We start from the raw sequence: 16,353 nt of genomic DNA, 5'->3' as shown, positions 1-16,353 counted from the left end.
ACACTTATCCAATTATGTGTGGCAACGCGGTGCAATAATGCAGCATTGTGCTTCAGCCTAACAACCAACCCGAAGCCCAACACGGAGCCTGCCCTATCGGGGCCAGTTGGTTGGAAATTGAATGGAATGGAGTGGAATTAACCTGTTATTAACCTTTCATTTTTATGGATCGTTTATTTACGGTACCGAGCCCGATGCAACCCACCTCCGATCAGGGGTTGAAAAGGATCACGGGGGCCAAATGAGAGAAAATCGTTTACCATTTCGTTTGCACCGTGAACCATCGGGCTTTGGAGCGCATCTAATGCACCTAGGCCTAGGCGCGCGCATGATAGGGTTCGGTGCTTCAATTACTCCGGCACCACCGATGGCACCGTTGGCACGCGGCCGGCTGCAAAGTCACTGCGCTGCTCTTCGCCGCTCTAAATCGATTGTTGTTATGCATAAAACATCACCCTGCCACACGGCGAACCATGCAGCCAAGACATTATGTTGTACACGGCGCGCGCGCACTTATCTCGTGCCGGGCGATCTCACGAACTCCGATGGCACACTATCACGCAGGGCAAATCTGGGCTCACCAGGCCGCCAGCCCAGCACGCGAACCACCAGCACCGAACCGTGCATCGCGTTTTTCCGAAAAGAAGATTAACCGCCAATAATCGCCGGGCGATGCGAAAGACACATCCTTCGCAGTGGCGCACCGCAGCGCCGAACGAACGAATGGGTTGCGCATCCCATTCACTGCGGGGCACTGGATTCCGATTTTTTGCTCCCCGGGGCGACCAGATCGTTTTAAAAGTGAACGTTACCTTCCTTCCTGTCCACTGGCGACTTTTTTTTTAAATATGTACCTTCTCCTAAACGTGTGTTTAGGACCATGCCGCGTGCTGCGGAAAATTATCGGCACCGCAGCGGATCGATCTCTCGAGCGTGACGTGGTCGAGATGTATTAATTTATCTGCATATTATTTGCCGTCTGTTTCGGGGACGGAACCTGCTTTCGCAGCCGTTCGCACAAGTGTATTTCGATTTGTTAACGTTACGGTAAATCATGACTTTCACCGGCCTCCCCCCAGCTGCCATTCTCGAGCGGTTCCGGTGGGGACGAACGAATGAAAGTAAATTTTGGGAACCGTGGACTCAAAAATTGGCAAACGAAAGTGAGTTTTGTGACAACAGCCCATCAATTTGTGAAGCCGAAAAACGCATTAATGCGTCCATGCCCAAAGTCCGTTCGATAGAGCTGAGGGATTAGTGAGCGGAACGAGCGACCGTGTCGGTGCTAAAGGTGCGGTCTCCCAACAACCGTAAAACGACCGGAACGAGACAGCCGAGTGGCACAAATAGTGAGCAAAGAAATCCAATTATTATGTAACTACAAGGAATTTGTCACCCCTCGGGGGCCACTTTTTAGCATCAATACTGGATTTGACTGGTTTAACGGAAGGATCCATCGATTGGATCCACTGACAGCATAGAATGTGGCGATGTGTTCTTCCAGACGCTAACCGGGGTTTTTATCGTGAATATTTAATGCTATAAACGAAGTGGCCAATCTATAATTACCAACCACAAAGGGGGAGTCCAAGTGGGTGGCTTTGACCTGGCGTCCGTCTGGCGCCCAGCACGCACCAGACGTCCTATCATGTGCCTACATAAGCGCCCTGCCCTGCCGAGCGCCGAGAGAATGCACCACCTAGGCTGCATACTATGCAACTTTCCAATGCCTCGAGACTGCAGACCTCGGGGCCAACGTCCGACGGCGAAGTGAAGTTCATGAACTCCGGTGTCATAACGAGTTATCGGGGCCAGCAAATTGCCCTCACACGCATACCAGCGAAGCATGAAGCATAAACTTGACAGTGCCAGTTTATGTTTCTATTCGTCAAATGGCATTTAGAATCCTCTGGTCAAGATGAAAGATGGGATAGAATTTGCGCAGAATCTTTTCTAAACCTGTCGGCATCGGTCCCACCTCCATGTTTTATCGTCTTTCTCTTCCACTGTTGACATTAGCAATTTTACAACTAGGAATCTTGCCGTCTCGCGGTCTATCGTTATGCTGAGCGGTAGCGATTAGTGTTGACTTGCCTTCGTCGGAGCGCTACTCATTTATGGGCACTTGGGCCCTCTTTGAACGCACGCAAGTAAACAAAACAACGACGGGCCGAGCATGCGTAGTGCGGTCCTGGCCGTGGCTTGCCTGTACCTTCTCTATTTGCTTACGTCGGCCGTGATGCGGCTCTAATGTTGATGAAAGCCGGCCCACGAAACTTCGAACTACGGCAGCACGCCAAGCTATGAAGGATGTGATTTTCCCAAGGACTCTCTTCAAGGTTCCCTGGTAATGTAATATCATCAGGGCGCGTGAGTATGCACGAGTGGCTGAGTTATGCTGTTAAGGCCAAATGTTAACGAAGCATGGATTTGAATAACGGAATGTTTGTCAATGTTGTATGCCTAACGTAATGCGTCTAGAGAGGTTGGCCTATTTCTGAGCTATGTGGGGAAAGAACCGAAAGAGGATACCTTTTTTTTCTTCGTCAATCGAAACATCGATTTCTTCGTCAGCCAACATAATCTCTCGCCATCGTGGAGAGGATGGCGAGCAAATCGATGCCGACCGAACTTACCATTGCGCGTCCCCTTCCGTCACCGTCCAACTCGCTTCCTCCGCCCGCTTCGCCAACTACTGGCACTTCCTCCCCACCGTCGACGCCCTCTTCGTCCGTTAACAAGTCCTCCGGCGTGTATCGGCACAGTTTTTCCAGCTCCTCAAAGTCAAGCTGCTGCTGACACTCATCCATAGCTGACGGTGAATGTCTCGGGACCGTCCGGAGCTGGAACTGCCGGCGGACACGGTCGGTTCATATACACACTGCACACCACCACCGTCGATACAAACCGGGGGCTTCTCCCGAACCGGTTTCCTCCGCCGGTCCCGGTCTGTTGTCGGAGAACCGGAGTTCACCCTTTTTATGTTTTTGCAAAAACTCTTCACAGCTTCTATCTCTCTCTCACTCTGCGTAGGGTTTTCTCTCACTTTCTTTTTGCCACCTGCCCTTGGGCACGGGGAAGGATTGGAAAAGTAAAGAAAACCAACCAAACCCAACTATGAACGTAAAATTTGCCGATTCCTTGAAACCATTTCACAATTTCGTTTATTTGGTGTCCACTTTCGTGCCACGGGCTGGCAGCAACACCGTGTGAATCACGTGAATGTTTATCGATTGCAGGACGATGCTGATGGTCGCCATTAATACGCCCGTCGCGCAAATGCGTCGTACGGAGTTTGGTTCAACGCAATTTCACTCCGTTCGCCCGGTGAATTTCAACAACACTCGACGAGGGCTGCGATGAGCGCATGTTGTGGGCCTTTTTCGCTGGGAAGCCAATAAATTAATGCCTTCCGAATGGTGAGCTGCCCGTACGGACGTCCGTCGAGAACGGTACCACTGCAGAACTATCAATTTTCCTTCCGAGTTTTCCTTCCCCAAAAACGCTGGAAAAGCGAAGCCATCGCGCAATGTGCGTGTCCACTCTTCCAGTGAGAAGTCCTTCCAGTGGCCGAAGGAGTCTTGGGGCTTTTATGGTGAGCCGCAGACAGTGAGAGAGAGAGAGAGAGAGAGAGGGACCACAGGAGCCGTGCGCGTGCGTGGGAACATTTTCATCGACTTTCCCGACCGGAGGAAGTGAATTTTCTCCCCCAGGCACCCGAGCGACATCTGGTGAGATGGTCGGATTTACGAAGGATAATAAGGCCGGAAGTTGACGGTCGCTCGAGGATGTAGCTTTGGGAAATGTTTCAATGATTTCGTTTTGAACGTTCACAAAAGCTTCTATTGCGATACGCTGTGAAGCTCAAGATGCTGTCGGTCCGAATCATTCCCTTCATTGTGTACAAGTCTAATGTGCAATCGAACTTAAGTTGCCTTAAGGTATTCTTCTTTTTTGCTTATGAAAATCGGTAGTAAAATGAACGTAGTAGTGGAACAATAGACTCGCATTGGATTAAAAATGCTGCCTCGGGCTTAGTGCTAAAGGTACTGACCAAACTCAAGAAGATTGGTTTTGGTCCGCAACATAGACATCGACACCCTCGACAGACGCTTCACCGTCGCCAATGGGCCACCCGGTAATCCTTTAATGGCGTATAATTTTCAATTAGACGCAATCGAAACCGCCAATTTTCAATGAATTTTAATTTTCTTTTTCTCACGCCAACTCGCCTCGTTGCACTCGCGGCTTAAGACGTCGCCGGGCCGGCGGCAGTGCAGCGGTGTAAAATCGACGTTCCAAGTGAAGTCGACAGAGAGCGAGAAAGAGAGAGTGTAAAAGTGACGAAGTGTGAAAAAGAGATGCTGGCTGGCTGGCTGTGGCGGAGTAATGGGTAGAGTGCATTACAAGCAAACCGCACCGTGTTAATGCACCGAATGGCGCGAAGTGCCCCATAGCCCGCGGGCTTGTCCGGTGTGCGGGGCAGCATCTTCCGTGCTCCACTCGGGCATTGAGACATTTTGTGGCTCCGGGCTGCGTGCGGCACCCCATAAGGAAACCCATTATCAAGGTCACGGCAAATGGTGCCAGTGGTCGTCGTCGTTGGAGGTTGGCCACCGTCACCGCGACTTTTGATTACTTTACGCGAACGAGGCGACCATACGCTCCGGGAAAATTAGATTTCTCTCTCTTGGTCATGGTCGGTATCAAAGGCCATTTTCTGGCGAAAAATGATGGGGCAAAACGCTCCGTTTTGCGAGTGCTCTTTAAGGTTTCTCCCTACGTCCAAATAGGTATCGGCAGCATGGCCACTCACCACATTGATGTAGAGGACGTCATTTTCACTGCAGATCGCAAGGTACGGCGCGCTTCCAAATTCGTTCAGTCCGGGAGCTGGCTGCTTCGAGGCACACTTGCCCATAGGAGGCTGGACGGTCCCGGCGGGGCAGGATGGTCACGGTGGCGTCCGGGGAAACATCCGGCCCGATCTGGACCCTCTCCTGTGAGTAAAAATGGGGAAGAAATCATGAAAATAGTTATTAAGTAAATATGCTGTGAATACTACTGTGGTTAAAAAGTGCCGTGAATTTATACATGAACAAAAAATTCTCTATTTATTCTTTTAAAGCTATGTCACTACATTGAAAGTGTTCACAAATAGTTTTTTTGTTGACAGTCTGTTACAGAAGTTACACTGGCCAGTTGTATGAGTACATTCAAAGCTAATTGGTTTTTGACACTGCGTTTGAGTGCATTGAACCATCGGCGTGTTAAATAAATTACTTTTGAGCACGGAAAGGCCCCTAGTAATTGGTAGATAATAAATTGCATTGTTGGTAAGCATCGCACTGGATGATAATGCTGTGCGGCTAACGAATGGAATTGAGTAATTACTCCACGTGGCGCCAGATTCGAAACAACTGATGAAAAATGCATCAAAATTTCAAGCCCTGCCAACCGCCCCCAGCTCCCATGGGTACGAAGGAAAGCCGAATAATTCCTTTTTTCCCACAAACACACGGGATCCGAAGGGCCCCCGAAGAGTTATTATTAATGCTTTTCCTTTCAGTCACTGTTCCGTCGTTATGTCGTAACTCGTGTGGTCTCCGTCGTGTGGCGGGGTGCAATGGCCAGGAAGAACCGCGGGAGCATAGCGAACGGAAACAATAACACTTTGGGGGCAATAAAAATATTATGAATGGAATGGAATGCCAAAATGGATGGCTGTGCAAGGCGACACCCGACCTGCCAGCCCGACCATCCCAATCTAAGCAACCGCAACGCGGCAAACCGTGACCCACTGTGTGCTGGCCCCGGCGGCCATCAACACTCGGCGAGCGCGGTTAGCATAATCATAAAAAAATGGGGCCCGATCATAAAGGTCCCGGTGGACCCGGGCTGCCAAATCTTTAACTAACACCCCAATAATGCAATATTATGCATTTCGATTCGACTCCCGGGGGCGCCCGTCGGTGCACCGTGCCGCAATGGGGAACCCGGGACGATCAAGGGAAACGGTTGTTTTGGCACCTAGGCACACGATAAGAGGTACCGTAAGGTTTGTCACGGCCAGACCGACAGCATAGGCGAGCATAAGCCAAGCCGCGCCGAGAGTGGCTGAAGGACCGAAGAAGGGTGTACTGTGATGCATAAATAATCGGGGGCCATGCTCTGCATTTACATAAAAGCGACAAGCGTTCACTCTCTCTCTCTCTCTCTCTCTCTCTCTCTTTTCTTTACTCGCTCTGTGGAAAGAATAAAGAGTCCTCCGTGTGCCGGCTCGGTGAAATCAAGAAATGTCCACCTCGAAGCGAAGCGTGTCTCCTGGGAACATAGGATGCCCCCTACGGGGCGGGCAGTGGTGGTGGGCTGGACACACACTCCCGGCAGGTGCCCGGGCGCATGTTGCACGATTTACGAATACGGGGCCAAATATTAATAACGATAATAACGGAATTATTCAAATGTTTTTACTGTTCCTCAGATTTGTCGCCGGTCGTGGCAGTCCTTCTGGGCCACTACAAGGACTGCCAGCCAGGTCCTTCTTTTTACACCGTGATTGTGACAAATAGTGGCGAGAGGAACGTGTTCAGCACGTACACGGCTCGTGTAGCTGAAGGAGCGATCGTAAACGATCGCTCGCCCGCTGGCGGTGCCAGTGTAGCGAATTAATTTACTCAATTCCGATCCTTTCGAAGGACCCGCTGTTTCGGTCCCCAACACAGCTGAGGTCTGCCAGCAGTCCTCAGTCCCCAAGCGGTGCTCGGTAAGCTCACTATTTAGCAGCGAATCGGTTGATCATACTGCCGCCCGGTGCGGTGCGCTTATCGTTCATTTTGTTTATGTGGCGCGGTGTTGGCCGCCGCTTATTAGCCATTGTCCTTGCCCTCGATTGCCCACCCAGCGTCACCCGTCCCGTCACCGGTTCAAATTATGCTCCGAGACGGGCGGGTCCCCGCCCGGTCGAAGGGATCCGTCCGTCTGGTCCCGGGCTGATTACACGTTCCGTTCCGAGTGTGCCACCGGAGTGTGTTGTGTCCTTTTATGATAATTTTACAGCTGTTTTCCGTTCACTCATATTTTGCATCCCACCCCGGTGCAGTACCTCCTATTCCGAAGGATTCGCCCTGGAGGTGCGCGCACAGGACATGCTGCGGTTCTCGGTCCCAGGTACCAACCCAGCCGTTGGCGTTTGCAGGGTGGCGCGTCTCAAATGACATGCACTTTCGAACGTGTACCTTCGGGAACGGTGCCAAACGGTACTAGAGCGGTGGGAGGCCAACAGAAAGAAGGAAGCAAGAAAAAACAGACACACACCGACCCGATTCGATCGTTCGCCGGCGTTCGTCCTGGGGAACGGGGACCGGCCTTCGCCGCTTTTTTCTGGGTGGGAAAATTTACACCTTTCGCACAGGAAGCCATATGCTGCCGCCCGCCCGGCCGTTGGTTTGTGGCGGTGCGGTCCTTACCGCATCGTACGGTGCCAATAGATGGCTCTTTTTTTTGCTTTTCTAATGCTAAGGGTGCAATTATCGGGTTAGGGTGCACAGCTGTGCGCCTGGGGGCCACTGTGGGATAGTTTCGTTTTTTTATTGAAGTTTCGGCCTTTCGCTCTATGATGAACACCACCGGGTTGGGCTTGGGCTACCCCCGAAAGTGGCATGACTGAGCCCATTAGTTCGATTGTACCTATCCCGTGCTTTAGATCGTGTCCTTGGAAGGGCTGGCAGAACAGCATAATTTCGCATTCACCTCTCTCAAAGCGACTGTAGAAATTCGATTTTCCTCAAGGCGGTCTGGGCCAGTCTTATTTGACATTCATTGTGCATGGTAAGTTCCCACATTTTCCTACCCCATTATTATCGTTATCTGCCACCCACCCGGATGGGTGGTATCATGCGTCCATCCTTCCGGCCGATGGCACAGGGTGCATGGCTGCATGTTAATCACTCATTTTTAATGCACCCACCGACCAGCCCAGCATCGATTGCATCCGATTGCAACCCATTGTTGTGGCAGTGGCCGGACTCTACAGCACAATCAATCAGCATAAAGTTGCAGCATAGAGCGCTACGGGCTGTAGTGCCGCAGTGCCAGTGCCGTTGCTTACCACAAAGCGTGTTCATTTGCTGCCCGTCTCGAAAGCACTCCGCCGGGTTACTCGAGTGGCCAGTAAAGGCTTGTCCGGGCGCCCAGACCCACACAGCATAAGCCTACGCAAGAGCGCCGATCGATGGAAAATTGTCGGATAATATTCTCCGACTGGCTTTCCGGGGAAATCTTCTCGCTCCGCCCGACGGTCGTTCCCATGGGCGGAGACGAGCATTTCGGACGACTTGACGCGAGGGCGCTCGAGTTTAATGATCATCGGCACCGGTCACGGCGTTTTCACTTTTCACTACCATTCCCGCCCGGTTTCGTCCCGAGCCCTAGCCGGACTCGAAGGCGGCCTTCGGAGCCTTCGGAGTGCATCGGTGCAGGCCAGTAATCTAACTCCATTACGCTTCGACACTCGCGCCGATTGCGGTGTGGACGATTGCGGCCAGTGCGCTGAAGCCGTTCGAACAATCCGCAGCGCCGGAAGTTTACGTGTTGGCGTTCGGGGATGTAATCGGACGCGTATCTTGCGTCTTCTCGCTGCTCCGCGTATTGTATTTTAATCTTCGCCCCAATATACCGGTGCCCGCCCGGCCGAGGCTTTAAGAGGCATCCTGCAACATCCGGTGTGTGTAAAATGGTTCACCGAGCACCGGCCGGGGGGTGGGGGTGGGCCGAGTGTGAATGGAACGGGTTTCTGGTGAACGAAAGCCATCGGAGCCATTCGCAAGAACGTCAATCAAGCCCGGCCCGGAAGGGGCGGATGCGAATCGAAGATCGATAAAGCGATGAGGGCCCGGCCCCGGACGCTGCAGATCGAAGCGGTTTGCCCGGCCTGGTTCGCTAGGCGCCTGTCTATCATCTGATCTGATTATGATTGTGAGCCTACGCCGTGTGACCAGTCCAGGTCGGTTACCTTGACGTCCCGTGCGGTTGATGCGGGACCGAGGGCACCCATCCGAAGACCCACCCATCGACGGTTGAGGTTAGGAGAGGAGTCCTGGACCCGGATCCGGTGCATTCACGGGCGGCCTGGGGGCCACGGGGAACCATGACACACAAACCGGGCATGATAAGACTCGACAGAAGGGGCACTCGAAGACGAGCGAGCGGATTCTCCGGGCCCAGCTCGACAATCATTCTTCACGTCGATCAAGATGAATTCAATTAGTTTTTTCTCTCCCTTGGCTCCGCAAGTTATGCTCGGCGCCGGTGCAAAAAGGAGGCTCGGAGGCTTCTGCCAATGGCCGACATCTACACGCGCATCTCAGTGTCAGTGATTTCTTTTCCGTTCCGACCGTTCGCAGTGCACCCGACTCGAGGTGGTGCAGAGCTTTCCTTCCTTTGTTGGCCTGATTGGGAACGGGAGATCAAGGGATTCGGACGGATTTCCTGGAATGGCACGCTCGGGGTGCAGTCATGCGGATGGAGACAGGCCGTTTTTTCATTCGCATGCAAATGCAGCCGTGGAAAGCTCTAGGAAGGCGCGTTAGAACCAAGCCCCCAGACCGGCATCGGAAAACAAGAACCCGTCGGACAAATTAACGCACGGATCGGCCGCTCGCGCAAGTTGCTGCCACACCACAACACTCACTTTACACGCCGTTTGTGTTTGCCGATTATTGGTTTAATTTTTGCATAATTTGCAGTGCCAAGCCGAGGGAGTCAAGAGCAAGCGTGAGGGTGGGCTGTTGGCGCGAGACGCCACCTTGGCAGCGATTTGTTTTTCTTTATTTAACTTTACCATTTAGCGAGCTAGCGGTTTGATGGTTGGGCCCGCAGGTTACAGGCCGCCCGCCTGGCGGCAACGATTATGCTCTAACGCGTACCGGGATAGGTTTCCCCGGTGGCCCCGGTGGAACGGGGGAAAAAGTTTTGGCCGCTTTGGCGCCTTTTTCATTTTGTGCCCTCCACCGAACGACGTGGTATTTGTCTTCGTCTTCAAACATTTTTCATCGTCACCGAAACGGTTCTAGTGGTGCCCCCGGGGGAAAGCCCTCAGCGGGGAGGAGGGAAAGAAAAACATTGCCACCACCAGCGGTTCTCCTGACACTCTCGGTCGCGGAGTGTCCTTTCCGTTCCGTAGGGCCACTGAAATTTGGTTCATTTTCTTATTTACATTTTATTGCAAGGAGCTGCGCTGTTCCTAATTTCTCGTCCCGTGTTTGCGTTTCATATCCTTCTCTGTGTGCTCTCCTCGGCAGGCGGACAGTGTTTGTTGTGTATGGGGCGGTGGTGGCGTGCGTTGGGTTTTGGCAACAGCGCGACTTTTGACCGCCGAACGGAATTACTATTTCTCCTTACGCGAGCCCCCGGGTTCGATTGTTGATAAAGGAGTCCGCCACTCGGGAATCGCCATGATTTGCTTTTGCAAGTGGCAACCATCAAACGACGTCTTAGTAGTAGTAGTAGCAGTAGTAGTAGTAGCAGTTTCTTTAAATTGTTCGTAAAGTTATTTATATAGTAATTTAATTTATATAGTAGTTCTAGAAGCCTCGTGCGGATATGCTGAAAAAAGGATTCAAATGATTGTATTACTGTCGAAGAAGATTACCGTGGCGAAATAAAAAGCAATTCAATAGCTTACGGTGTTGTGGTAAAAGATCTTTTCGGCTTATTACCCAATGTGCTCGGAGTGCTCCGTAACAGCACCGTAGCAGGGCGTACTGTCTTTTGGCTCATTTCCCGGAATCGGAGCCAGATCTCGGGCGCGATACTCGTTTCCAATCGCTAGCGAGATGTTAAATAAGTTTCCCGCTGTCCGCTTTCTTGCGTTGTCTTTTAAAACACACATTACATTACGGCTTCGCTCTCCCGCAGCAGCAGCAGCAGCAGGAGCCGAGAGCTAACGAACCGTTCTCTAGTTTATTGCTTCATTTCAAACCCGCCAACCGGTCAGCTTGACGGCTCGTTGGCTCTTTGGCTCTTTGCTTCGTGGGCCACACTTTGGCCCGTTCGCTTCCGGTCGGAATAGTTATTTTCTTCCAACTATCCATAAAGATATTCACGAACAGATAAGGGGAAATAAAATGTCTTCGTTCGAACGGGCGTCAGGATGCCGCCGCCGGGCTGTAATCCACTTGCCGAGCAAGCGTCTCCAATTTTGTCATCGTCGCATCGAGAACCGAAAGGACCGAGCCGCCGACGGGCTGGGCTCTGATTCGATCTTCAGGCACTTTCCGCCGTTAGATCTAACATCTAACAAACGGAAGGACATCTCACCGGGGTGCCTCCCGCTACCCAGAATTCCAACGGATCGCCACCGAGGGAACCGGGCTCACGGGGAATTTCTTTTCCGCATTCGGGAAAAAGCCAACGGAGAGGGCGAATTAATAAATGAAGCGGCCAAGATGGCCATTTATGGACTGGCGCTTCTACGTGTACGCTTCGGAATTGTTGTTTAAATTCATCGTCCCGAGGCAGCACCGGTGCCCGAATGCCTCCGAGGAGTCATCCTTCTTCGGCCGAAGTGGAGAAGGCGATAAAATGATGTTTCTTGATGTTCCGGAACGACATTCCGTCGGCTTGATTGATAATGGCTTTAATCGTTTTGGAATAAATGGACACATCTGCTAACGGACGAGACATTGTGTGGCCGCTTCTTTCGGGTTCCAAAGAGTTCCCAGAGCAGTCTTGCGCCTTTCCCACTAGGATCCGATCTCCTTAGCAGCAACCCCCTAATCCTTACACTTTGCCGGCGCTCATGGTGCCCCATTCGGACATACGAACCCATCTTATTATCCCGATTGGTGCGGGGACGCCGCGCTGAGTGGGTAGAAAAGCACCTCCCCCATGGGGCACGGAAAGTAAACCCAATTTTCAGTACATTTCCCATACAGATAATACCAATAAAAGAAGATCTAATCATAGCCGGAAGCATAAATAAACGTCCTCGGTCGCCATGGTCCGTCGGGGACACATTTCCAATCAAGCCTCGGCTTATACGGTTGCTCCCATTGTCTGCCTGCCACTGTTCCGTGTTCCGGCCACGACTTCGGACGTGTGGCTGTGTGCGCGGTCAGTCCGATAGGTTTACTGGAAAATTTATACAAACGACCCCGGGGACGAGCGTCGAAGGACATTAGGGCCACCGGGAAGAAAGATCTCTAGCGGATGTGCTGCAGTCCCCTATCTCGAGTGGGCTGGCCATCTTCGAGGACGACGCTTTGAAGGATCTCGTTATCGCTGCGTATCCCTGGCAACTTTGCGTACGGCGCGGGACGGGATCCTGCAGACCAATCGGGCTCACAAACAGGGACATCGATGCACTGCCAATCGAAAGTAAATAAATAATCTGTTTCGCTGAGCCACTCAGCAAACAATCGCTCGGCAATCGATCGGATCGCAAAAGGCCCCCTCGGAGCCTGTAATCCCGGCTTACGAGCGTCTTACGAGACGCGCGCGGCCAAAAGTGTTACGCGACCCACTGACGGAAGACCTTCCTGGGCCGATCCGAATGATTTTAACACCTTCCGGAGAGGCATGCTGGTGGGGACGTGGGGACACAAAATTCGATTGCTTCGACGAAACTTCGGCAAACAAAATCGAAGAACGTGGATTTATTGCGTGCCCTTGCGCGACAAGTGGCACAGGTCGGGTTGGGTGCTGAGAAATCCTCTTCAAGGTCAATCTTTGGGCAACGAATCGCGAGTTTGGTTTGCATTTGCGCGCTGTAATACAAATCTTAATCGGATTGATTCGTGTTAATTTTCCGCGTTCCCTTCCAGAAAATGGAATAAATTATTAACACAGGACACCCGGTCCCGGTTACATCCGATAGCGATTTCCACTTCATTTGGGAGCGAATCGGAAGGAATCGAAGAATGTGACATATCTCAAGCATCGCTCCCTCAGGTCACCCCCAGGGGTCCAACGACCCGCAGAGGGCGCGCTGCAAATCAAATCATAAGACAGTGAGCATAGGGATTTATGTTTGTTGCCGTTTGTTTGTGGACGCCCGTTAAGTCCCCTTCCGGGGGCGGCTCAACTTTGTCGCATGTGATTGCCGATAATGTCAATCCGGGGCGTTACTTATCGACCAAACTGATCACCGATTCGGTGCACGTCCCGTGCTGTCAGATTTCCGACCGACCGTCCGACACGCGCCACTTGCTGACACTTGCTCCAGCCCACGGCGGCCCCGGTTTCCGGGTAAGGTGGACCGAATGTTTCGGACCTACGCGAGTGATTTTTGGCGTAACGAATGATTAAGGCCCGATGCCAAGTTGCGTGTGCCAGTTCAACGACCCAGCGGGCCGTGGGCGAATGTCCTCGACATTATGCATTATAGATGTCCGCTTGTCGCTTGTCTTTTCTGATCCCGGTGCCGCCGGAGGAAATAGCACGCTCCGGTGGACGCCGTAATTGTCGTCGTCCTGGCCAGGCCAGGACGCCGGCATTGGCCAGGGGCCGCTCCCATTAGTCGCTGGGACCACACGGACGACGTATGTTTCGGGTTTACGGGGTAACGAGATTTTATTGAATATATATTCAATCATAAAATGATAAATAGGCACCACGGGTGCCGTGCGGAGGGCCCGAATCGGGTGAATCGAATTGACGGTCGTCACCCATGGCATTATCGACGGCAGCCCCGAGAGGATAGCGATCGGTGAGCCTTTTCGACACAGCCACGTCACCACGCAATCTTGATCCGGCCTCGTTTTTTTTTGCGTGTCGCACACGCTTCCAAGGCGACCCGATAACGAATCGGTCCTTACGGACGCGCGCACCGCTGGCGTTCCTACGCCACTTCCTTATTCCTGGTTATTTCCGGCCCCGCCGGCCGCCGTTCAATTGCAGCCCGGATGGTACCGGAGGGAACGGCAAGTAGTCGTTGCCAAAGCCACGGACGGAAATGAAGTCAAAGGCTTTGCCTTTTCCATGTTTTCTTATTTTTTTTCCCGTTGCCGGTGTACGGCGTGTAATGATGGTCGCCTCGCTCTGGGCACGTGGGCTGAAAAGTCTCGGGAAAAAAGCCGTCCAAACGAAGCAAGGGCTTGAGAAAAGGAGTATGAGGACTCAGAGTTATAAGGAAATCTAAGTGGAGCGAGCAACTGTTGACCTTCGTCCAAAGCTCCCGAAAGCTCAAGAATCAGCCAAAAAGGTTATTACCTCTCTATTTAGGAATGAGCGTGGTGTAATCTATCTTTAGAAGAGAAATACCATCAAGAGTGAACATTATTTAGTGTTATTTTTGGAGCGTTTGAAGTCTTAAATTGCAATTATTGAAATTTTAGAGCAGCGGAATGATTGTGACTAGGCGGCTACACGAAGCGTGAAAACTAGCGTAAAATTAATTTGTAACGTCAAAACGTTTACGCTTCGTGTGACAGCAAAAAATTAAAAACGAAATGTGAAACGTGTTTACGTTCGTGTTTTTGGTCCAAGAAAATAGAAATCGAAGAGATATTAATTGATTTCTGAATTTTTTTATGTGTTTTTTCCGATATTGTTGCTATACCAGCAAATAAGAACATAAATTATCCTCTGTTTGTAAGCAAAGCGTATGAAAAAAATAATTACGCTCGGGTTTACGGCTCGCGCGAGGCGTAAACGTTTTGACAGAGGCGCAGCAGTTTGGCATTAATCGTTAACGTCAAAAACATTACGGAACACCTCATGTAGCCCCACAGTGAGGCTCTTTATGGAGAGTGGCGCTTTCTTTCTTAGACCCGGGACTTTTCAGCCCATTCCATCCATCAACATCATAGAGAGAGATGGAGCGAAGCAGAGAGAGAAGGAGAGGAGAGAGAGAGAGGGGCTGAGAGTGAGAGAGAGGATTGATCTTCGAAGGTAAAGGGTCTCACCGGGGTCACACTGGGAGCGCTCAGGGTGCACTGATTTATTGGATGCTGCGCAGGAAATTGAAAAACGGTTTCCCATGACGTCCCCAGGATTCCGGAGCCGAACCCCGGGACACTTGACACTTCGATGCCGCACCTAAGGAACAACACCGCAAACATGAGGCTGAGGCTTCATTTTTCTATCGTGAGCACCGAAAGTGAGACGATAATTCCGAATGGCCTGTCGACGATTGAAGTAGTCGACGGCCAATACGGGGGCTCGGGGGATCGAATCCTGCCACTCGCCAGCCCCTTGGACCCTCCCGAGGCCGTGTGCGCCCACTAACCCGACACTTTTGGGGGTGGCATCGTCCCTTTTTTGTATCTGTGCGTGGGGTTCCCACTGTTGAGGTCCTTTCGCGGAGGGCCGAAGGTTCCAAGCACACACCGGGGAGACGGGGCTCCGCCGCCGCTCCCGGGGAAGAGAATTAGAAAAGTTTTGCCATTTTGAAAAGGGTACCAATTTGGTGCGCTTGATTTGCTTTCCGAGTCCACCCCCGGCGGGAGGACGCACCCGCACACACACATGTCGGCGGGCGGTAATCGGAAGGGGGTGGGGCGTGTGTTTATGTGAATTCGGGCCCCCCCTTTTTGGGGGCCGAAATATGCTGGAGTTTTGCTGTCCGCCCAATATTCCGGTCTAGGCCGGCGCGTCCCCGGAGCGGAGGTGACCGAACTCGGATGGCTCCCCCGGGGCGGGGTGTAGGACCGCCGCCGCCGCCGTTGCCGCCAGAAAGTTTATTTGCCGTTGTTGCCGAGCGTAAAATTAGTGAACTGTGTGAAAATTTGCTGATAAATGTCGTCAACAGGCTGATAAAAGTCCCATTTGGTTCCGGCGCGCCAACGGGCCTCCAAGGATTACCGGAACGGTGCGCCGCCCGTGTGTGTTGGTGTTGGTGCGCGACGATTGGTTCCGCTTCCTTGGGACGCGAGCACGCTGCACGATGGTTCCAATTTCGGGGAATATTGTAAAGTTCGTTTAGTCGTCTTTTTTCCATGCCGTGGCTCGTGGATAAATCTATTTATGGGCGTTTTGAGTTCTCCACTTTACATCGTCATCATCATCATCATCATGCAATCAGATGTGGAATTGTTTAAAACTTGCCTTTGACATGAGCCTGGAAAGCAGCAGTAGCAGCTATTGCCTGAGGGCTTAGCAAACGTCAATGCAATCGAATGATTAACAGACATTTATCCGTCCCGGGGAGGTCCTGGACCTGGGAGACTTCCAGAAGGCATCATGCATGCACAATTGATTGTTGCTCAACTCGGACGGTCCCCCTGGTCTTAGTTACACTTACAACAATGGCACAACTCGAATGACTATTTAAACGATTCCCTCGGTGGTTCCTGCCCGGGGGGGCCTGCTGGGCGAAGGAGTTGCATTACGAATTCATTGTAAAGCGCATTA

The 16,353-nt window shown here is 51.9% G+C and overlaps 1 protein-coding gene across 1 annotated transcript in view; it reads right to left on the bottom strand.

Annotated features, from left to right (window-relative positions):
• Window positions 1–4,921, bottom strand: part of LOC131215794 (uncharacterized) — a 28,034-nt gene extending 23,113 nt beyond the window's left edge. Inside the window, exon 1 of the mRNA XM_058210190.1 lies at window positions 4,817–4,921. Coding sequence (XP_058066173.1) covers window positions 4,817–4,921 — 105 coding nt within the window. The remainder of the gene's footprint in view (window positions 1–4,816) is intronic.
• Window positions 4,922–16,353: the final 11,432 nt, after the last annotated feature.

The sequence above is a fragment of the Anopheles bellator genome, chromosome 1 (assembly GCF_943735745.2).
Source record: "Anopheles bellator chromosome 1, idAnoBellAS_SP24_06.2, whole genome shotgun sequence".
NCBI lineage: Eukaryota > Metazoa > Arthropoda > Insecta > Diptera > Culicidae > Anopheles > Anopheles bellator.
This window is presented reverse-complemented; position numbering and strand designations above follow the sequence as displayed.